This window comes from Topomyia yanbarensis, chromosome 3, assembly GCF_030247195.1.
Source record: "Topomyia yanbarensis strain Yona2022 chromosome 3, ASM3024719v1, whole genome shotgun sequence".
Lineage (NCBI taxonomy): Eukaryota > Metazoa > Arthropoda > Insecta > Diptera > Culicidae > Topomyia > Topomyia yanbarensis.
In genome coordinates this window covers 421,976,123-422,000,567 of record NC_080672.1, presented here as the reverse complement: position 1 = coordinate 422,000,567, position 24,445 = coordinate 421,976,123, and the positions used below count along the sequence as shown (strand labels likewise).

Genomic DNA, 24,445 nt, shown 5'->3' with positions numbered 1-24,445 from the left:
TTGGTATTTCTATCAATTGACAACCGTATTCTACTGTGGTTGTTTACAGTAGAGGCTTATATACATCAATCACATTGAATATTATCAAATGAATAACGATGCTCGTTTGCTGGTCGAACTTGGTAGTAACGTATGCGGAATGAAATTTGGACAACGCTTCCATCATTAAAACAAAAATGCAACCCTGTGCAAGGCACCATACTAAACGTCATACTCTAGGCACACTTATTTTAAACATCCAGTGTTAATTTCGACCCGCTAGGAGATACCATGTGACCAAAATGGCAGCGAACGTCTAATCTGGCACCTAGCTTTTATGCCAAAAGGAAGTTTTGGCGCATTGGAGGATTATGGCATACTTTTTGTACAAAAGGCTGATAACCCTCCAAATGTACCACAACTGCGTCCAAATGAGGATTTGTGGAATAATTTGAAGCAGAGAGTATATGCCAATAATTTTCGACATAAAACTAACAAACATGATAGTCAAAATTAAGAAAGAAATTAAGAATATGCCAACATCAATTTTTTCAACTTCTTTGCAAAAAGATCCTGCAAACTGTCATAAACCTTTTCGAATGGGCTCAATTTTTTTCTACATTAAGTTAATAAGCTGACAAATGTTTTCATATAGAAAGAACATTCAACAAAGAGTTTTGTACAAAAAATGCCTTTTGGATTTTGTCCAAATTTTATTCCGCATACGTTAGTAGTCGCTAGCAGCTGGATATAACTCTGTATTTCATGAAAAATCCTAAATTTTGTGTAATAGTTCACGTGAAAATTTCATGGTCATGTGAAGAATTGCATGCAATTGAAAATGATTAATGATATTTTTTAAATATCACAAACACTTAAGATAGATCGTGAATCATGCACTAGGAATCTAGAGCCAGTTCACGAATACAAAAACAATATTTTATGATTTTGTGGACTATTTCACGGACACACATGGTCAGACGTGACTTTTATACTTTGTTTTTTTTCATGAACTAGTTCATGATTTTTTGAGCTATTTCACAAGAACGAATGAATAGTGGTACTATTATACTAGGAAGCATGAACTAGTTCACGAATACATGAATAACTTTTTATGATTTATGATGATTATGAATAATACTTTCCAATTTTTTGAACTATTTCATGAATACGAATGGTTAGTAGTGACTATTATACTAAGAAGCATAATACATGAATAACTTTTTATGATTTTTTGAACCATTTCACCAGCACGAATCGTGACTAATTCGTTAGGAATCATGAATCAGTTCAAGTATAGATGAATAATATTTTATGATTTTGTGAACTGTTTCATGAGCATGAATATTGTATCGTGAATAATATATTAGGAATCATTAACTAATTCACGATGATTGAAAGAATTCATGAATAATGTTCCGAGTTTCGTGAAATATCTTACGAGAAAATATGCTCTGATTTTGTGAACTAATTTACAACCATGAATATCAGATCATGTTCAAGATGTAATAAATCATGAATCAATTCACATCTTCATAATGAATAATGTTCCTAAATCTATGAATAAAATCTCGAGTCTACCTTTGGTTTTATGAATAATGTTCATAAAGTAGTGAACTAGTTCACGTACAACAAATCGAATGGGACATGGTGGTGAAGTTCATAAAACAAAAACAAATATCTCCAGTAATAAAAGCGTTAGGTAGGCGTTACTGAAAAGAAATTGAACATAATTTAAAACACATGATTTTTGTTCAACGTATCGCAAAAACGTGATTGTTCAAGAATTCATGGCACTTTACGACTTTGGGAACAATTGTTTTTTTCGTGTAGACGCAGAGTTTGTTGAGAAATGTTGAAATCGAAAGCTGAAGCGACCTAGTTGAAAACTCTGGCGCCATGCATACAGTAATTAGTGCATCGGAATACAAATCGGAACATAACGTTGTTGCGTAATGCTCGAGGTGCGACGTTTATGTTGATTTGTTCCAAAATAGTTGGGGCATCTAAATGACATTGCAAAGTGTCCTGTGTCAGCGATGAACAAAGCTCTTGCTGTCTTCCTTCGAACATGCAGGGGCTACAGTTGAATCAGCTGGTATCGGATTTTGTAACTGGGCAGACAGACAGGATTTTTCCATGACAATTACTGACCACAAAGCATAAAATGCTACGCTGCACGGTGTTGTAGTTTGGGCTTCACACTTCAAGGCAATATTCTAGGATTGATCGTTGTAAGGTGCAATAGAGACGCTATCCCAACTACAGAGAAGACGTGAGTTTGTAAGTAAGTTGAGCATCCAGAATCACTCTCAGATTCTTCACCTACTGGCGTGTTCAATTTCTGTTTCTAGTAGACGGTAGTCAAAATCAATCGAATCCTTCTTCCGTAAAAATGACATTTTCGAACATTTCTTCGGGTTTAAACATATGCGGTTAGTATTACACCAATCAGCAAAGACTTTAAGCTGCTATTAGAGAAATCTGCAATCTTCAATTGAACGAACCAGATGAAAAATCATGAGATCTTCCGCGGAGGACAATCGCGAGTCTTCAGAATTAGTACATTCAGTACATCATTGAAGTATAGCAGAAACATCAACGATCCCAAGTGGCTTCCTTGAGGTATTCCTGACGTAGAAGTGACAACCACTATCCCTCGGTCTGCAAGTTAGAATCGAAACCCCTGCACAACATTACCATTTAATCCATATCTTCATTTTTGCTATTGCGATATCGTGATATTGGAAAGCGGTGAATAAGTAGAGACGAGTTTTCCCCAAATTTATGGATTTTTCGTTTTTGACTGTGTACACCGGTATAGTCGGTGCTACACTCATTCAAACTTAGGTGTAATCAATCTATCTCTTTTTTCCACTATACCAGTGTAGCACCAGCAAAAAAACGAAAATGCTATTAGATATGCGGTGTTTTGTTGTAAAGCGATTCAACTATCGGATGACAAAGCTAGGCTTGCTGTTAAACAATAAACTCAGCTGGACACAACTAGCGAACGATCATAATATCGCTGTTAAAAGCGAACAATTACTACCTGTACCGCTCTGTTACGTATACGCAATGTCCCGTTGTCCTCGTAATGTGAGTAAAATGAGTGAACCAGAAAATAAAGTGCGCTTATTGCGGAAGAACACAATCGCGATTGACTTTACGCAGATCCCTCTTAGACCTACAGTGCGCGATGTGGAACAGTTTATAAAGATTAAAATGGAGCTTGTGCTTTGAGAAGCATTGACATTCAACTTCATCATACTCGCAATGGGCAACACAACATTAAATATGACAACGTTAAAACCAAGATCCGAACTAAGAGTTTAATTCGCCTACACTATTAAGCATCGTGCAGTAGCATGGATTTCATTAAAAGATTCTTGTCGAAATATGGTGACGTGGAATCGGTTACAAATGACACTTGGAGAAACTTTTTTCCCTAGTATTCTCAACACTGTTCGGATGGTTGTTGTTGTTGTTGTACACTTGACACCGAAGTTGGTGCATTCGTGTCGAAAGGAAAATTATTCAGATAACAATTCAAAGTATGTTACATTGCCTTCCAACATCTTTCTAACAAATTCGTTTTTTTGAGGAAGTTTAACATATTCGTCTCGTTGTCGTTGTCGTAGCACAGCACCGCTCGTAAACTCGTCGGGTCGACATCGTGCTTTATTGTGGCTTCGTCGAATTTCTTGCTGTTGAGAATTAGATGCCAGACGTCTACAGTGACCCCGCAGCAATCGCATACTGGTGGGGATGTCTTCGTGAGCAGGAACTCGTGACTTAATCGGATATGCCCTATTCGCAGCCGGGTAAGTGCTCGGTGATCAGCCGGTCACTCTCACGGTCTTTCCACTTTTCTGTGTCGAATTTAATTTCTCGGAGCTTAATTGCAGTGGACGCTGACCACCGACGGTCAGCCTCCTCATTACCACGGATGCCAGCGTGACCTGGAATCCAGCAGACCTTGACTGGACGATTTCGTAGCAGGTTTTCAATTTCCTAAATCCACGGTGCTGGAATGTGCCGGTTTCGATTGCCGATAAACAGCTGGCCGAGTCGGACATAATTACTAAGGTGCTGACGGTGTTGAACGTTGTTAGCGCTGTTTTTATTGCGAATGCCTCTGCCGAGAAGACCACTGCATTGCGGTGGAAGGCCAAGTGACTGTTGGAAGTGTTCTCCAAATACTCCCGCGCCTACTGCGGTCTTTCGAGCTTTCAGAACTATCAGATGATTGTTGAACGGCTGAAATGATTTGTTAGGAGCTTTTGAGCAACTGGACGAACAATTCCCGAGTCTCAAGCTTTTACGCGCTTCTTGATGTTCCAAAGGATCTGAGACGTGCGATCATACCACTTTCGATCAGATAGTCGCTTTCGCGTTGAGATGTTTGGTGCCAGGGTTTTGACGACAGCATCTCCACCCCTACTGACGAGTCCGATGCCAAGCAGGTGAGGGCAAAGCAGACAGTGATTCCTCACCGATATCCACGAACGCAGCGTAAAGTGCTACGCCCAGGATAAACGGCTGGTTTTCCGTGAATTAAATATTTTGTTATTGAAATTGAAATGTATTTTGTTTCCAAAAAGACGAATGACGCTTGTGGTTCAAACCTCACTAAAATAAATTTTTATTTGACAAGCAATCTGCACTTGTGGAAAGCGGAGTGATAATTCGTTATTGCTTAAAAAGTATGAATTGTCTTTTGTGCTAATCTCCTGAGAAGTGAAGCTTTCGTTTTAAAAACAAATGACATTGTTGATCAGCCGCCTGATCTGATCAGGCGTTGTTTCTTGGGTTGGTACGCCTAACATAAAACAGAGCGATGTGCTAGTGGGATAATATCATTATGAACGGTTTACAAAAGACAAAACAAAACAGACCAGACTGACCCAAAGCTACGCCATTCTATTTAACTCAAGCATTTTAAAGTTAAATTATTTGAAGAATTGTTGAGAGCAGGTATTGAAAACGGCTAAATCAAATTGGTTGTTGTTCGTAGAGTTAATAAATGCATTTGCAAACGTTCTTTAGTACGGGTCTCAAACTTTCTATCCCGGCTAATACAATTCGTTCCCGATGATTGTGACATATTCGTCTGACCTTTCAAACCCACTTACCGAAACCCCTCTTACACACAGTATATATACCTACTTTCCAACAGAGTGGCTTGGCCCAGGTCATGTCCAGCGTGAAACTCGGCGAACCGCGTTCCCCCGATCAGGTGCGCATCGAAGAGGTGATCCGCCGTCACAACTGGGAAGAGGGAAACGCGGATTTCAACGGTCGCGACGCCTTCCAGCACGTCTGGAGTCGCATCGAGCAGACTATGCACCAGACTGATAGACTAGAATCCGACTGACCCACCAGCTCAGGCGATATTTTTTTTAGTGTAGTTAAATTTGGCATTTTGTTATGTTTGTTCAATGTTCAATCTTACAAAATTATAGTTGGATTGGTAGTTTTTATACTGTAGTAGCGTTAAAATAAAGGTAAATACTTGCGATCGTAACGAATATTGTCATCCTGTTTTATCACACTTTGATAAGTGCACCTGCAGCGAGCTTGAGACCGATATCCCGCCTCGTTTTCCCACCTAGATTAACACTTTTGTTGGTTCTAAGAAGTTTGAGTTTTGTTCCCTCTTAACAGCAACAAGTTTTCAGGCGCTGGATTAAACCAGGCAAGGTTAGTAGTAGCTCGTATCGTTCCACCGGGACTGACAACTTCAGCACTCATGGGCACTCGAACGGTGGTGGTGGTGGCTTTGATGTGAATGGTAATTCTAACCCGTATTATCAACAATATCGGGATGAGTTTGTAGTGACCTACGATATATCAACCGAGTACGTTGACCCGTGGGAAGAATACCTGCTGAAGCAGGAGCAAGAACGCGAACAAAGAGCGCGGCAACAGCAGAAACTCGAAGAGGAAAGGTTATATTACCAGTATCTGGACAATCAACGGTTGCAAGAACAGCAACAACGCAATCATGAGCTGTGGTTGCAGCAGCAACAGCAACACCAACAACCACAACAACAGCATGATCATGCACATCACCAAGATCACACTCATCAGCATCATCATGAGCACCACGATCACTACCACGATGCTAATGTTTTTCAGAGCACAGAACAGTGGGTTGAACATGTGAATAAACATGATCAAGGGGGTCACTGGGAACCGGGCCCATTGGAGAGTGGGCAGGTGGAGGCTGGCGGAGGTGACGGTGCCGTTGATCACTCCCATGAACATCAATGTCAGCATCATCATCAACAACAGCAGCCGCCGCAAGAGTACCACCATCATTCGATTCCGCAAGAGGTCTCTACTAGTGGGGGTGCAGCTGCTAGTGTTGATGTGCAGCATGAACATGGTGGCGGTGGTGGTGAACATCATCATCAACAACAACAACATCAACAACAAGAATATCAGCACGATCAATCGACAGAGCATGGTAACGGGGTACGTACTTTCTACATGACTAACACTTCCGTCACGCAAACCGTTAAGACGGAACACAGCTAACAATGTATCCCTTAAATGGTGTTTGGTTTCTGACTGCATGCTTTTTATTGTCAAAATTTACAGTACGTAAGGTACATGTACGCTCCTATGTTCGTTTTAAAATATCATTGTTCAAATGTAGATAAGGTGTCCTGAACTCGTGGCATTGCGCTTGTGGCATTATTGAACTAGAACTTCTGTTCCTATTAGTGATCACCGTCGTATAACCCTTACTAAATAGGCCGACAATAGGAACAAACCTAATGTAGTTAGTTTTCACCGTGTGTTGTGTCATTAACCGAATACCCAACCTACAGCGGACGTGTTGATATGTTTGAAAATCGTAGTAGCCCGTAAAAACACGGTATGGAAAAGTAGTTTGCTTTTTCCTTATCCCTTTTTCAATCAAATATTGTCGAGCATTTATTTTATTTCTGTTTAGGTAGCGATTGCTTAATGCCGTTATTGCTGCCTGGGATGGTCTCATTTGACGAAAGTCATTAATACTATGTAAATTATATACTCATTAAACTGGACTTGATCAAATTGGCAAGGCGTTCCAAACAATGATATGTCAAATGGGACCAATCGCACAGGTTTAGGTACACGAGAATAAGATTCCTCAGTATTCTTCTGTTGAATGGAGTTTAAAAATTAAAAAAAAAGACTTGATACAGTTATGTGCTACACAATTTATCCATCCGTTTCGTAATGATAGAATATAAACTGAAACGATAGCGGGCCATTTTGCATAAAGTCATTTGGCATAAAGTCATTTGGCATAAGGTCATTTGGCATAATGGACATAATTTTGAGAATTGATCACACTGGTCATTTGGCATAACGGACATTTGGCATAGTTTTGCTAAGCGATCTCACTGAAAGTCATTTGGCATAACATACGAATGTGTAGTTTATCATGTAAATGACCCATAAGGTTAAAGATGCACTAAACAACAATAATAATAATATTGATTATATTTCGAGTGAATTTTTAACATTTTATAACTGATTTTGCCTTCTTTTAAATATGAGCAGTTTTTTGAGTTTTCTTTTTGAAATTTGTGTGCTTGTTCATTCTTGCAATTATGGATTCTTTGCTATGGCATACGTTTTAGTAAAGTATAGTGTAGAACTGCGATCCACCCGACGTATGTTTTGTTTTGGCTATTATTATTATGATCGCCAATGAGTTTTGGTTTTCCATACATTTTTACAATAATTAAAATTATCCTTATTATCTTCCTTTATTTCATGAGCTGTTGTTTCGAATTATTTACTTCATCATTTGTGGATTTCGTCATGTTTCTCAAACGATGATTTATTTGAATGAACTTACATATATTCAACCGTCGGTTGTTACACTGCTCTAGTACTTGGGGCGAAGCCAGTGCAATTCGGCTTTGCCGCATAACCGAGACCAAGGACGAGGTGGCCGCCGACCTGCCGTCGGAAGCGGTGGCCCCTCGCAAGCAAACCTGTGATCAACTCATTTGCCCGGATTACTCAAACATAGGGACTATAAATTAGTTTAAGTCCGACGGAGCGACAGCGATGTCAGACAGCACGCGGCTTGAAGCGATGTGGCGTAGCCACATTAGTCGTAAATGTTGTTTTATTAATTGGTAAAGAAGAATAATCTAATTAATTTTGGTTCCAGTTCAATTTTAGTACTAAACCAGCTCATATAAAGTCATTTGAAGGATATACTCAAAAAACATCCTGGTAATCAATAACTTTATAACTGCATATACCTATGCCAAACGCCCGTTATGCTAAATTACGGTTTCCTTAACATAAAAATATTTGTACGGAAAGCCCTTCAGCAGTAACACGGCTTAAACCTATGCCGAATTACCTGCCTTCTCGAACAGTTTTAAATTATGCGTGTCCACTGTAGTTGAAAAAATGGCAAATGACCTCCAGTGTGATCACTTCTCAAAATTATGCCAAATGTCCGACATGCCAAATGTCTGGTATGCCAAATGACTGTTATGCCAAATGTCCATTGTGCCATCCATTTTCAAAATTATGCCAAATGACCATTGTGCCAAATTACCGTTATGCCAAATGTGCGCTATGCAAAATGACCTACACCGTTATGCCAAATGACCTTATGCCAAATGACTTTATGCCAATTGACCCAGACCCAACTGAAGCACCGCAAATCTCATCAGGTTATACGTTGTTTTCTGCGAATCGACGGGCAGTTTTAGACCTCACCAGTAATGAGTTCTCGTAAAATTGGCTGCGAAAATGGGCATGACAATTATATCACAGATCACAGATCTGTGCTTATATACAACTTACGCAGTGAAGAAGAGACTTATTGTGGAACGAGCTAGAAAAAACATCACGCATAATACTAGGTGTATAAGTTACCATGGACACGTCATCAGGTATTGCATTAATCACTCATATGAGTTATTGGGTTCGGATAATTTGCCACTTCGACAATAAAAACTCACATTTTCACACGAAATGTTATTGGCAGTCACACAACTTCCTCCGGATAAATACAATGCATTATTTCTCCGGATAAATAAAGGGAAAATGTACTTTTGCATATAAAATATAATAAAGAATTGTAAAACGATCCATAAAAAAGTTGTCCATGTTCCATAAAACAAAACAGAAAATCCATAAAAAAGGGTGATTTGATCCATAGATTATGTAAAATTGAACCATAAAATGGTCTCAAAAGAGCACTAAAATAGTAATAAAAGAGCAATTAAAATGAACCAATGCCCCATAAAAATATTGGAAATGTTCCATAAAATGATACATTTTGCGCCATAAATTAACTGACATTGATCCATAGAATATTAACAAAGTACATTAAAACCGTCGATATGTTCCATAATATCTACAAAAGTGTTCCACGGTATTACAAAATGGAGCAATAAAATGTCAGAAAAAGTTCCATAAATTTGATGAAAATGTTTGCTAAATAATTTTTCTTGGTCCATAGAAGATGTAAAAATGAACATTAGAAATGCAGGCAAACCTGTGGTCCTCTCGTTTGCCCGGTTTACTTAAACATAGGGGCTATAGCTAGTTAAAAGGCGACTGAGCGGCAGCGAAGTCGGACAGTGCACAAGAAAGCGATGTGGCGTAGCCACATTAGTCAGTGTTCGTGTATAAAGTGTCCGTTTTCGCTTCAGATAGTTATTCAGATAGTATTTGCGACTCATGCCAGCCTGTATAAGTGGTCTAATAACACTCAGCGCTCTAATATCATAAATACCCTGACGTTTAAAGAGTTTCCACAATGATTTCAGGTTAGCTAAGGTCAGTTAGCTGACTAGTTGGGTACGGAAGCTGAAGTTTAACTATAATGTATGCATTGTTTGTTGTAGTTTGACATTACAACCAAATGTAATAAACTTTATTATTAGTTCGAATGGCAAAAATTTCGCATGAATTCATTAATTTTAATTTTTCTGGTGCATAAGCACATATTAATGGATCGTTTAACATTTTATTTTCTTATGGATCGTTTTGTAAATATCCATGAACCATAATTTAACGTTCGATATATGAATCATTTCTAATGTTCATTTTTACATCTTCTATGGATCAAGAAAAATTATTTAGCAAACATTTTCATCAAATTTATGGAACTTTTTCTGACATTTTATTGCTCCATTTTGTAATACCGTGGAACATTTTTGTCGATATTATGGAACATATCGACGTGTTTTAATGTACATTGTTAATATTCTATGGATCAATGTCAGTTAATTTATGGCGCAAAATGTATCATTTTATGGAACATTTCCAATATTTTTATGGGGCATTGGTTCATTTTAATTGCTCTTTTATTACTATTTTAGTGCTCTTTTGCGATTATTTTATGGTTCAATTTTACATAATCTATGGATCAAATCACCCTTTTTTATGGATCATTCACACTTTTTTATGGATTTTCAGTTTTGTTTTATGGAGCATGGACAACTTTTTTATGGATCGTTTTTCAATTTTTTATGGATCATTTTTGTTGTTTTAGCGGCGCAAACTAAGGGCTGCCATAAATAAATCTGTCGAAGAATGCGCGAACGAGTTGATCACGGTATCCTTTTTGCGCTCGCTGCCTTGCTGGCGCTATTCTAAAACACAAATCAAGTCTATCATACTTTTTGGTCGGTTTTCTTGGAAAATAATTTTACATTTTGACATTTTTGTTGATTTCCATGAAAATATAATATTATCTATCACCTTTTCCGGTGAGAAGGAAAAATCAGATAAATTTTATCAGAAAAAAATTTCTCACGCTATTTGTGGAGACGGAGAATTTTGCGACCTTATCCTGAAAAGTTGGACATCGGATAAGCTCCTTCTCGCGTGAGTGAGTGAGAATTACAATGCCTGCACGCCATACTTTTTACCTGTCAACACTAAGGTAAGGTTAACTCGGTAAAAAACGGAACATCTTTAAAAATTTAAAAATTGTAGCGATACAGAGAATGTTAGTGTATTCATTCAATTTCATTCAATTTAATAATGCCACAATTGAACAAAATTTTCTTAAATTTTCATGGCAAAATACTGAAAATTGAGCGAGTGACATTGAATCTTCAGAGGAGCCTCGTCGAAAACTTGTTTTGCGATGTAACTACATCATTACTCGAAATCTATTGTACCACACGTTTTGAAATTTTGCACAGTTATTCTTCACATCATTTTACAGCAAGCCTAGGAATGATCAGAAACCAGTCCAGCATCCGTGCCGCGAACTAACGGGTTGTTTGATATACTTGATGCTTGGCCTCGTCCAGACATCTACGTGGCTATGATTGTCCGGAGCCACTTTTATAATCGCAACCACAACGTTGAAACGCTATCTTCAAGTTGCTTTGCGTTGTGAAGCACGGTGCTATTCGTAGATTTCATAGTAACGATTATCATGTTGCCTATAAGTAGTTTAACTCATCTTGTTTGTGAGATAAATTATCGAGAATGGGTTTTATCTCTTTTGAGCTCAGTAAACCAATAGCATGAGAATCGTTATTGCCGGCCATGATCATCTTCACCGATGGTTAGGATAGGGTAGGAAATGTTGATGTAATACCTACTTAAGGAAGGTCACCGCCTCAGTGACGCTTCTATAGGTATTACGGAGTTGGATTGAGGGACAGGTATAGGTCTAGGATTCGCCAGAAACAGGCAATGCGATCACGAAATTAATATGTTTTAATGCGGTGTGATGGTTAGTCTCCGAGTATACGAATACTCAGAGCAAAAAGATATTTATGTTATATTATGATTTTCTTGCGTTGCGTTGTGACGATGATTTTGGCGGATTGCAGACTAACTTTATCACGCTTGACTGCTGATTATCTAATAAGAGTTGCTAAGGAAGTGGTAAGTAGGAATTTATATCAATAGACTAGATTTTTATACTACGGGTAGCCGGCTACCAAGAGTATCCTGTTTTCTAAACAAATGCAATTTGAGCTCCACACAGCCGACTGTGGGAGTATTGCCTAGAAAAGCTAATCTTATCTGCATAATGGACGGGATCACTATTTATTGCGACAGTATTTAGACAAATTTCGCTATTCCTTCCCTACGATATATTTATTGGGCTGAAACTACCGAGTGATAACACGTTATACAGACCAAGGTTTATGATAGTGCGAGAAGTAGAAAGTATTTCTTATCTTCCTTATCAGATTGTGAAATACACGTATACGAACGATAATAACGAACATTGAAGGGAAATACAAAGGATTGTTAACCTGATGCACGGGCTTGTTAGCAAAAACGGAACTTGAAATTAGATTGATAAGAACAGGCACAGTGAATTTTCAGTACGTATTGACCGGGAGCGGGTCATTTCGCCGAATGCCGTTTCGCCGAAGGTAATTTTGCCGAAAGTCATTTCGCCGAATGGGTCATTTCATCGAATTAGCCATGTCGTACCAAAAGTAATTTCAATGGTTAAATAATATTAAGGGTATGTCACAGATGAATGAATACGCTCAGAAGAATGAACGACTCCGCAAAGTTAACAATTTTAATACCTAAGCAATTAAGGATTATATTACTGCTATTGTAGAAAATTTATTCAATTTAATAATCATTCCCGAAATTAAATATATAGTTCTATTTACGATGTTTACTACAATCAGATGGAGTCCAACGTGGTTGTAAAACTTTTTGCCAAAGCATTCTCTAGAAAATATAATGTTAAAGAAATTTCCCTAGAAATTATAATTACCACACAAAACTATTCTGCTAACAATTTCAATATCCGGAAATAATTGTTCAGAATGTACCTTTCACCAGAAAATCAACCCCGAAGTATATTGCCTTTGATTGATATTTTAAAATTAAATCACATTTATAAAAAGCATAGACAATTAAAGAAAATTAAAATAAAAAAGTCAGTTTGGCTTAACCATTTTTCGGTTATTACACTGCCCTTGCATGTGCATGTTGCATGCGGCGAAGCCAGTGTGATGCGGCCCAGCCGCATAACCGAGGACAAGGAACCGAAGCCGCTGAGGATCCGCAGGACGAGGTGGCCGCCGCAAGCAAACCTGTGATCCACTAGTTTGCCCGGATTACTCAAACATAGGGGTTTTTTAGTTTAAGTCCGACGGAGCGGAGCGATGTCGGACAGCACTTGACTTGAAGCGATGTGGCGTAGTCACATTAGTCGTCGCTGTTATTTATTTATTCCATTACAGCGGCAAGTATGCAACGAAAAAGCTGTCGTAAATATTCCAAACAAGAATATTTTTAACTTTTTGCAAACTAGGTAATTCATTACGCCTACGCCACATCGCTTTTATTCGCGTGCTGTCCGACATCAGTCCGCTCCGTCGGACTTGAACTAATTGAAACCACTAAGTTTGAGCAAACCGGGCGACGAGTGAATCAATGCTTTGCGGGTCAGCGGCCACCTCGTTACAACATTTTATCAAATTGTGAATAAAATAACATAAACAACATACAACATAACACTTAGTGATACCATAGTTACCACATTTGCATTTCGGCTATCGTTTCTATATTATTCCTAGCAAGCCATGAAAAGTTCACCAGAAGAAAATTATTTTCGTCTCACGTTCAAATCGAAATAGATCGTATAACATTCTTCACAATGGAAGCCGCGGAAATTTTGAAAAGTTCCAGAGGAGGCGATATTCGTTACTGGAAAGGCTTTTTGTACCGTTTAAATAAGCACGTAAGTTAAATACGACTTTTATATGTCCAAAAGTGTTAAAAATGTTTTGTTACTTAGACGGACGATACTTTCTATTGGGATTGTCGGAACAGAAACAGACGAAATGAAGAACGCAGCAGCTGCACGGCAAGAGAAACGTGGAACGGCACATGTTGTCATGACAACCGGATCAGATCATTTTCATGCACCGGATTCAATAGAAGTGGAGGTGATTAGACTGCGGATGTCAATAAAGCGCCATGCGGCAAGCGATAGTGGTCCACCAGTGAGAATTGCTAGAACTGCCGCAATTGGGTTATCAAACGTGGTCCAACTGCAGGTTTCTTCGAACGTTCAGAGGAAGCTTGTGCGACGAGCGCGGTCAAAAGTGTCTCGAAGTGCTGATGACGAGAACTCGGGAGATTTGATAATACCTGAAGAGTATCAGCGGACCGTCGACGGAGATCAATTTTTCAGGGGAAAAGTCAGTATCGAAGAGGGCCATGCCATATTATTCGCATCAACCGAAGACATAAAAAGACTGCATCAAACTCGATACTGGGTCACAGATGCAACGTTTGATACTGTCCCCGGGGATTATAGACAACTATTCTCAATTCATTCAAGTATTGCACCAGTACACACGCATACTATTCCAGCAGTTTACGTGTTGATGACCAATAAGACGGAGAAACTTTACAAAAAAGTTCTCGAAAAGCTAACAGCAGTTACATCTCAGATAGACATTCAGTTAGCTTCAGAAATGATCCTGACAGACTTCAAGAAGGGCATGATCAATGCTTTTCATCACGAATATTCTTCGCAAATTGGATGCTTTTTCCACTATAGCCAGAATATTTGGAAACACATCCAAAAGCATGGTCTGGTTCCAGTGATTTCGACAAACAAAAATGCAGCACTTTTGTTTAAAAAGTTGCGTGCTTTGTCTTTTTTACCATCAGAAGCTATTTCTCGAGCCTTTTCTCTCATCCAGCAGACAGCTCCAACAGATATGGCTCCGCTAATAAAGTATGTAGAAGAAACATACGTTCTTGGCCGCAAAAAACAAAGAAGATCTGGAAAACGAAACCCACCACTTTTTCCACCCCAATTGTGGTCCATTTATGAAAACACAAAAAATGGACTTCCGAGGATAACGGATAATGTTGAATCTTGGCATAACCGCTGGACCGCATTGGTAGGAGGATGACATGTTAGCAGTATTCAAATTATAAAGGAGATCCAGTTGGAACAAAAAGCTGCAGCAGGTCGCGCTGTTACTTTTCTGGCTGGAGGCGGTGGTATAATAAAAAAGCACGTTGAACTGAAAAACCAAAAATTGAAGAAAATTGTGCTCAACTACCATGAATATGAATTAATGGATTACATCAATCCTATCTCAAATACAATTTAAATTGTATATTCATTAAAAAAGATTGTGCAAAATATTATCTCAATATAATATATTGAATCTACGAATTCTCAAATTTCAAATTACTTCTATTATTTTTTTGTTCTTTTTTTGAGATTTGTTTAAATTTCTGTTTGTTGTTTGGTATACAGTTACCAGCGAACTGGCTGGACCACTACATCACGCCACTACTAACAAATTCGATTTTTTATTTGGGACGATCGATAGTTGTCAAAAACTAACCAAGGAAGATGGTATTAGTGTAGCATGGCATTGAAAACATGTTTGATCATTGTCTTTAATTTTTAAAGGCCGATTGATATGCGGTTTTAACAACAGCAGATTCCAACTAGCGTAGTAGTTCTTTGAAATTGTTATGCCAAGTATGTATATTTTTACTATATGCCTTGTTCATTGTTCAAAATTTGCGAATTGAATCAATATTTGATCGACTCATATTGTTTTTTTGGGTCAAAAGATTGAATTTACCTTTTATTTATAACCATTGAAATTGTTTTTGGTAAAATATCAGTTAATTAAAATTAAAACCGGCGAAATGACCTTTGGCGAAATGACCTGTTCGGCGAAATGACCCATTCGGCGAAATGACCTTCGGCGAAATGACCCAGACCTGACTACAGCGGTGTAGTGCACTGTCAAAAACGAAAATGCCATAAGATGGCGACGATCGAGATAATGTGCAAAGGTAAATCTTCACCAGGTACAGACTCTGTAGAAGCAAGTATACAGATCGGAAAACTAGAAGTGGCAGGGTCATTAGAACAGGCTAAATATCTTACGGGTTTAACTTTTGTCTTCTGCTGATGAGGGTCGAGCTTAGGCAGCATAACTACGAATCACTCGAGTTCACCAGCATGTCTCATGGCAAAAACAGAGTTGTCCCTTTTTACCGTGAGAACCGACAAGTCTGTCTTTGGGTGGAAAAAAACGTAAGCAGAAGTATTGAGAGCTCCTCATAAAACGGAACTTAATTATGTAAACTTATGGTAATACACCAACAACAATGTTCTAAATACTTACATAATAAACCTTAAACATTTTCCAGTTTTAAGCTGCTTCAAACGTACTGCTACAAGAAAATAGTTTCTTTTGCCTAACGAAACAGGTGCTTCATATTCTGTCTGAAATATGCTGAAAAATTTCGGGTTTCCATGACGCTTCCAATAGATTTTCTGAAATCAATTTTGCGTTGATTGTAGAAGTAACTCGTGTAATTCGAAATTGGTGCATAATATCCGGACTGATTAGTGCAAACATTGTGTAATTCCGTTCAGTACATTAAACGTTATTATCGTTAAAAACTATCCCTTCTGTGTCTTCCGAAATTTTGAAAAGATATTGGACTAACCTTTCAGGAAAGTTTGTACCTGTCGGAACAGCATCAATTACTAATTCAAGCGTATGATGGTACTACTTTATCAGAAACAACGTGGATAGATTGGTTTCGTCGGTTCAGAGACGGCAATTTTGCTGTGAATGAGAACAAGCTTGAAAATGGGGCCAAGATAGTAGAGGACCGTAAATGACAGGAAAATGATCGAAACGAATTCACAAATAGTGCTGATCGAACAATTGGGCCATTTCCATGCATTTTTTGGGTATGCGAAAGGTTAAAAAATGACGATGTCAAACCACGTAATACAGAATCTTTCCCGCCATACTAAGCTTAGTGTCACGCTTGTTGTTCTGGTAAAAATTGCCGCATTTGAAGGGACGAATCCAATACAATTTAGTTACTAATATTTTCTACAATCATTCTGTACGAATAAAATGTCGATTTTTTAAAGTTGAAAATGGAAGCAGGTAAGCTATAAATTTAATCCCTTAAAGTCTAAATATTTCATTGATCGTCCATTAAAACTGGAAGATTCGGAACAAAGTGTGTGGTTAACCGCTCATCTCATAACTTCAGTGACAAAGAATACAAGTTACTAACCAAGGGCAAATTTATGCAATGATACCAAAGCGCAGATTAATCAAATTAATGTCATTGAAATGGGGAGAAATAACTGCAGTTTTACGATTCCAAAAATTAATGGCGCCAGGCTGGACACTGCAAACTCAATTGTCACGTATTCAGCGTGCTGAGTATTATTCGTGTGATCTTTTTGAATTCGATTGTGGAAGTTCATGTGTGTAACTAACCCGCAGAAATGCACCAAAGCACAGGGCCAAAAATTCAAGGATATGTTGTTTCTAACCCGCTATGATAAAGAGCTTTAGACTTTATCAGTAGGGTTCATTATTCCTTAAAGAGTAAAGCATTTATGCTATTTACTGTTTTGTGTTGTGATTGTACTGTGTTGTTATTTTTCATTTCCCTACCATTCTTTCACCATCCTCCCCTTTCCAATTAGGAAAATGAGAAGACATTGTAAGGCACTAATCGCTAATCGATTTTTAAAGTTACAATTCAAACCGTTCAACAGAAGAATCAAAAGGTATCACGTTCCTATTTGTCCATTGTTTCATATATCATGGTGAAATTGCACGTAGGCTACCTTTCCAGCTCCTAGTTCACAGTCAGTACACCCTAATATGTTACAATGGGGAGTCCCGCCTACTATGATGACCATCAATCTTACGATCCCACGAGACTACAATGAACCGGTCTGTTTTGATCTTTCCTTTTCCCCTCAGAGTGGCCTTGCTGGAGCACTGTCGCAGCTACACCTCGGCGAACCCAAGTCCGTCGAGCAGGAAGCGTACGAAGAGCACATGCGCCGTCAGTGCTGGGAACAGGGCAATATTGACTATATGGGGCGGGATTCGTTCGAAAATATCTGGCGTCGCATCCAGCAGACTCTAGGAATGCTTCCTGATCAGACAGCAGCGGCATCCGAACCCGAACCGGCACCGGTACCAACAGCATCGGTATCGGTCCCCGTCAGCCCATCTCCCCATAGACGCCGCTCGTCCAAATCCCGGTCCCGTTCTGCCACACCGAAGCGGGATCCGCGGGATCGCTCGCCAACTCCGCCGCCGGAGGACAAAGTACCTGTCGAGAAGAAGGAAGGTAATTGACTGTACGCTTTACGGCAACCGGTACACGCGCCGCGGAAGCTTCTCACAAGATTTGGCCCTCGATTGGACCTGTTACTTTGCTGTTTTTCTTTCCGCACAATGTCTCGACCTCGGCGGGTACAGGATTTAACCGATTGGAACGGTCACCACTGGCGACAGCAGTTCGGTAGGGGGGTGACGAGATCATCCCCTGTGAAATTGAAAGCCATAGAACTGGTCCGACAGAGTAAGCAAGTTGACGGTACCAACTGTCAGATCCTGTACCCGACGGCGGTCAACCATAGTCTCATCACTAATCCATTAGTTCATCACACTGACAAATCACACTAACCGAAAAATACACGTACGTACCCGTGCTCTGGAGGGTACAGTTTGTAATGACAGTGTTTCATTGTCCATTGTTCTTGCACTGGACGCTCTCTCCATATCTTACTGATATAATAGAAAGGGTAGAACAGTTTGTTTTTGCCTGCAAAGCATGCCATGAACTCGAACATTCGTGCCATACTATCATCACATCAAAAGCAGCTCAAGTCCGTATGTGCTTATGATCATTAGGGTGACTTATGCGAATTTAAAAAAGAAATTATTTCGAATTTTGACGTCATTTATTTTCTCGCAAAAACAAACATTCATTCTGTGTTTCATCCATATGTTTGTCATCTTTTTTTTGATTTCAAGCTTTTCTCAAAAATTTCAAAATTAACGCGAATCTTTGCTAGGTGAGTCTAGAAAAACGCACAGGAGGCTTAAGCAAGCGCAAATAGTTTATTTTCTAGAAGTAATTTAACCTCCTGGTAGTGAATATAGGTATTGAACGAAAATAAAGATAATGTTTTGAATTTGAAAACAAAAATAAACAAACTATGAAAGGAGTATTCGCCTACTATCTTTGGATTTCGTTTCGAAAGCACGAACATTCATTGTTCCAACTGTCTCTTTCGTTATCATAGCCTAGCTAGCTGCGATTATTTCATTCTCTTTCTTCCTCTAGCGGTTGACAGAGATAACCATGTTGTGTGCGTTATTGTGTTGTTTTTATTCATTAATCGGTCATGTGATTCGAGTTTTGTATGTGTCTGTGCGTGCTTGCGGTTTTTTAACCCCGTCTCCTTTGTTTGTGGTGCAACACTTAGCAATTAGCATGAAGGGAGTGTTCCGATTGATCTAGCTTTCATCAAAACAACAATCAATTAAAAAAGAAAGGACGATTAACACAAACAAAAATTATCATTACATTAATATGCAACTATCACTATCACTAATGGAACGATACCATCAAATTTAGTGCAAAGAAAATTATTAATTCTTCAAAAGGGCTAAAGAGATTTTTGTAAACAAACTTCAGCCGCTACCGGCTAAATTAGAAGACATTCGAAATTATGATCATGGTCTAGTAGGCTGGTTTAGTGGTGGCTAAATGTGTGTGTGCGTGACAAACGGAGGCAGATTGTTTTTGTGTTCGTGTGGTGATTTGTGATTCTCGACTAAAACCGGTGTTTTTCTCTGTTTTGTGCTCTGGTACTGGTGCATGAAACCTCGCGGTCGTTTTCTTTGATTGAAACGAAGAACAACTGACTGCCAGTAAGCAATGATTTCTGGGCACAGAACTAAAATTTGGTTTCATCTTTTTATACTGTTTCCCCTTCTTCGAACTAAAACTCATCTGCTATTGTGACGTACCGAACTGCAAATATGTACACATCCTAAAACTAATTGGTTACCTGCACGCCCCCCTGGGTTAACAGTTCTAATTGAGGCGACCATCCATGAAGAAGACGATGGCTTAGACGCTACATCACTAAATGAGCGTAGCGTCAGGTGCTCCAAATTGCCCCCACCGGTTCAGTACGATCCCACGACCCGAGCGACTACACTGACCAAGAAAGTATTTGCAGGTTATCAACAGGTCATCACCACAAAGAGTCCGGAAGGTAAGACTCGCACCCAAACCAAGACTGTCTACGATCCTAGCGTAGATGACGACGAACCAGGTTCCGACGCGGTCGATGCTCCGATACGCGTAGCTACGGCTACAGTGGTTCAAAGCGAACCCCGCCTGATTGAAGTACAAGAACCTGCAATCGTGCCGGTTAAACTACTCGATCCAGTAATCGAGCCGCTTAAACCGGTAGAGCTGAAACCAGAAGCAGTATCGGTTCCTGAACAAGAAGCCAAATCTGCTCCTCCTCCACTTCGTGCAGAACGAAAACCCTCTCCACCTCGACGGTCTCAGAAACCTCAGATGCAGCAAGTGGCTCAGGAATCGATGGCAGGTAAAGAACCTAACGTCGAACCGCCCAAAACTGTTCGACGTAAACGATTAACATCACCACCAGCTTCCCCACAAACTCCGTCACCTAAAACAGTTCAGCCACCACCTTCGCCAAAGACGGCCACCGTTACGCCAAAAACTCCATCAGTCAAAAAACCATCATCATCTACCAAATCAAAGCAATCCGCTGCTACTACTACTACTACTCCTAAATCTACGACAAATCACACGAGTCCGTCAAAGTCAGCATCATCTACCACCACAAACGCAACCATCCGTCAATCACTACCAACAGCGCTGTCCAAAAACCACCAGAAAATACCGAAGACTCTCGAAGAGCTGGAGGCCGTTCCTCTTACAGCCAGCGACGAACTGCCGGCGGTGCCACCTCGACGTAAACGGGAAAGTAAAGTTGCCCGCATAGGTAAAGCCAACAAGTAGCGCTCTTCCTGCTATGCGCCATTCTTTCTACAGTTCATTTCAAATCTGTTGTTGTCATTTTGTTTCCGGTGTAATACGTCAATTACCTCTACATACACGCATCAATACACGTGTAGTAATACTCGATTCAACCAACGATTTTTAGATAAGTAAACTTTGTTCATCTAATAGAATAGACGACAACGACATAGCATGCGGTGACATTCAGTAGACATGACATCCGCGTCTTACCCGAAACGAGGGGTGGAAGCTCGATTGACAGTGAGCAAACAGCTTCTCTTTCGCGTGAGACATCAATTCGAATTGATGGTGTTGAGAGAGTCAAAGTTGTTGGTTTCTTCGTTTCCGTAGCGTAGCACACTTATTTATAATATCTAAAATTTGAGTGATCCCGGAATCAAGAAAAGCGGAACTTCTTTTTCGTTTACTCAGTTTTGAGTATTGAAATAAAACTGTAAAAATTTGGATACTTTAGCCTCAATAATAACGGTGTTACTCAATAACGGTGAAAAACTTGTTTCACGACTACTTGTGGAATTTTTTTAGAAATTAGAGAATTTAATTTTGTATCAAACAGTGAATTAGAAGCGTGGACGTGAACTCCAACGCCATCAATCTGAATTACCGATGTGATGAAAAATGATACTATTTAGCTAGGACACACTCCCCCCACAATCCACCAAAGGAAGAGAAATAGTAAACAAAAAATCGCTATTTGAAAGCCTTTTTCTTCCGGCACAGGTAACACTTTTATCTTCCTTTTTTTCTTTCTTTGTTAATCGTTGCAATTTGTTTTCAAAATGTTTTCCTCTCCTTAGAGTGCGTTATGTCTTACTGATTCCCCTAATTTAAACCCGTTTCTTTCTTTTCTTTCTTTCCTGCTCTTGCACCGTTTTGCGCTGTCCACAACCTTATCCTTTCTCTTTTCTTCGTTTGTCAAAAAATGACAATAAAAATACAACAAAACGGAAACGCCAAATAAAGCAACTGTAAAGAAAAAGTCTACTCTTATGAATCTATTCTTCTCGTGTATAACCTGTACGAAGCGAAAAGATGTGAAATAAAGAAAAAAGAGAGTAAAAGCAAAATCTGCATTTTTTGTTTGTTGTTTCGATTTCTTCTAAAAGTACCACCTAAACATTTTGAAAACAAATTGACTGGAAATTCTCAGGCGCCCCATTCCTCCCAAACCACCACCGCTACTAAGTTCTACTATCTATTGCTTTATCTCTTTCTCCTTTTCTTCTTTTTGTAGCCAAATTCTTCCGCACCTATTGCACGATATTGTGAGATGGTAGCACACCAAAAAAAAAAAAAAACAAACTCTTAAACAGATATGAGACCCAAACATGTGCCGAATCCGAAAAGTGCCTGTTTTATTTTATATTGCTATAAATATGCATTTTACTACTAATGTCGCTGTACAAATCCGAGTTTGAATATTCTGTATGGAGAGATTGTTGTGGCGTGGAATGATAATTATTATCGCTATTATTATTATTATTGTTATTGGTTTGTAATAAAATATTGTTTATTTTTTTCCCTGTTGCCAAGCTAGTTAACTATTGACATTAAGAAGGCATTATCCCCGTCCAACCACTAATGGTTAGTGATATATCACGCAGGTAAGTATATTTTTTAAGGTATATCATACCATACGTCCGGTTTTTCTCCTCTAAGCCTAAAATATTTTTTTCCTTAAGTCTTCGCTTCATTTGCTCTGGTTCTGGATCGCAGTAACGGCAACGCTATCGAGCTCGGTGAAACGATGGTTACTAGACTTTCATCTCGGCTTAAATCGATAATGGTTGTCATTAGCGATTTCCAGGCCCAGGAAGGCTACTTGGGATCGTTGATATTTCTGCTTTACTTCGATGACGTGTATTTAGCGCTGAAGACTCTTGGTCGGTTCTGATCACAGAATGTATCGTCTCATACGTTCAATTGAGCAATTGCAGATTTCTCTCACAACGGCTTGGAGCCTTCGCTGATTGTGTTTTAGCAAGACTCGCGCGTGTGTATGTAGATCACGCTGTGTACCTATTACAATCAATCGGCCACGTATCAATTCTGTGAAAAATCTGCACACTATGGAAAACCGTACGTGGAAATCCTCAAGGAAAAGAATAAATAATTGTCCAGTCAACAACGACGCTTGGACCGTCAGCGAATATTGAATTACCAACGACTACACCTAATGCTACAACCTAAACGCTGAAGACGATGTAGATAAAAAGGAGGAAGACTTCACAATCATAGTCAATAAATCAAATAATTATATTAAAACAACCCCTTCGTAAACTTCGAGACAGCAGTAGCGATGGTAGCATGGATGAAAACGACAGGTAAGATAAGCAGATCCGAATGATCCTCCACAGAACCAGAATCTCCACACGCAGTGGAAAATTGCGTGTGACGGATGCAATGGTAACAAATCAAGTATTTCTTTATTATTTATTTTTTGCAAGCAAGACACGCATAACGCTCACGCATTGAACCATCTCAAATAAATTGAAATGAAAATAAAAATATGAGTGTAACACTTGTCAACTTTCACTTTCGAGCACTTTTCATTTATTTTAATTTTTTAATTCTTTCACGACATTCGTAACCGAGCGTTGTACCGGGTAACAAGTGCGTTTTGTTGTCCCCAGTTGTCTCTCGGCAGTGCGAAAGTGCTTGCTAAGGCAGAGGGTATAGTGAAGCACCGAACATGTTTATTATAGTGATTTATTACCTAGGGGCAGATCACTTGCATTTTTTTCCATCAAAATAGTCATTCATAATGTATTTTGAGTTGCGTGTAAAACGTCAAAAACCTACAAAAACTACCCATACATTCAACAAAACGTCGAACAAAGTCGATCACTGGACCTTTCTTCGCCAACGTTTCGGTCCGTGATCGACAAAGCTGGGCCCTGAAGAAGGCCCAAATCACAGGACGAAACGTTGGCGAAGATGACGAAATAATCGACGCAATTGAAATTTTACTGTGCTGCCGAAACTCACCTTAGATTACGTAATGACCAGTCGAAACATCTCATCTTAATTTGCATGCATTTTTTCTAATTTGATGTAAATTTGATATTCAATCCCAGAGTCTTAATCCTGTTGAGTGCGTTTCTCTCGCAACGAAATAATCACATTCGACGACGAACATATTAGGCCAGAGAGATAAAACGGCACTAGGGGGTGAGCGAGATTAAACAGGTTCGGTCAGATAAGCTACCCGTAGTCATTACTGACTTGAAACAGACCAATGATATCGCTAGCAATAGCCCCTTCACGATAGAGTATCTCGTCTACATTCCTTCTTGCAAAGTGGAAATTGACGGTGTTGTAAATGAAGCGGGCTTAGCTGTTGATGTTCTGACGTATGATGGGGTTGGCCGCTTCAAGGACCCTAACCTTCAATCACAATAAGATTTTGGAGGGTAAGCAATTGCGCTCAATATCCATCGAAAATGGGAAGTACTATCCATCAAACTCGATTCGCGTGCCTTTCGCCGGATCTGCACTTCCGAGCTACGTTGAAGTAGGAGGAGCCCATCTACCTGTGCGTCTGTTTGTACCGCAGGTCATGAATTGTTCCAATTGC

The 24,445-nt window shown here is 39.3% G+C and overlaps 1 protein-coding gene across 8 annotated transcripts in view; it reads left to right on the top strand.

Annotated features, from left to right (window-relative positions):
* LOC131693191 (glycogenin-1) overlaps positions 1-22,395 on the top strand; it is a 64,106-nt gene extending 41,711 nt beyond the window's left edge. For 3 of the 8 annotated variants that reach the window (XM_058980821.1, XM_058980820.1, XM_058980822.1), the window contains 3 exons: positions 17,748-18,123; positions 19,880-20,830; positions 21,832-22,096. In XM_058980821.1, the coding sequence (XP_058836804.1) occupies positions 17,748-18,123; positions 19,880-20,830; positions 21,832-21,911 (1,407 nt within the window). In that variant the 3' untranslated portion in view covers positions 21,912-22,096. The other 5 variants (XM_058980816.1, XM_058980818.1, XM_058980815.1 and 2 more) reach the window with 5 other exon arrangements.
* Positions 22,396-24,445: the final 2,050 nt, after the last annotated feature.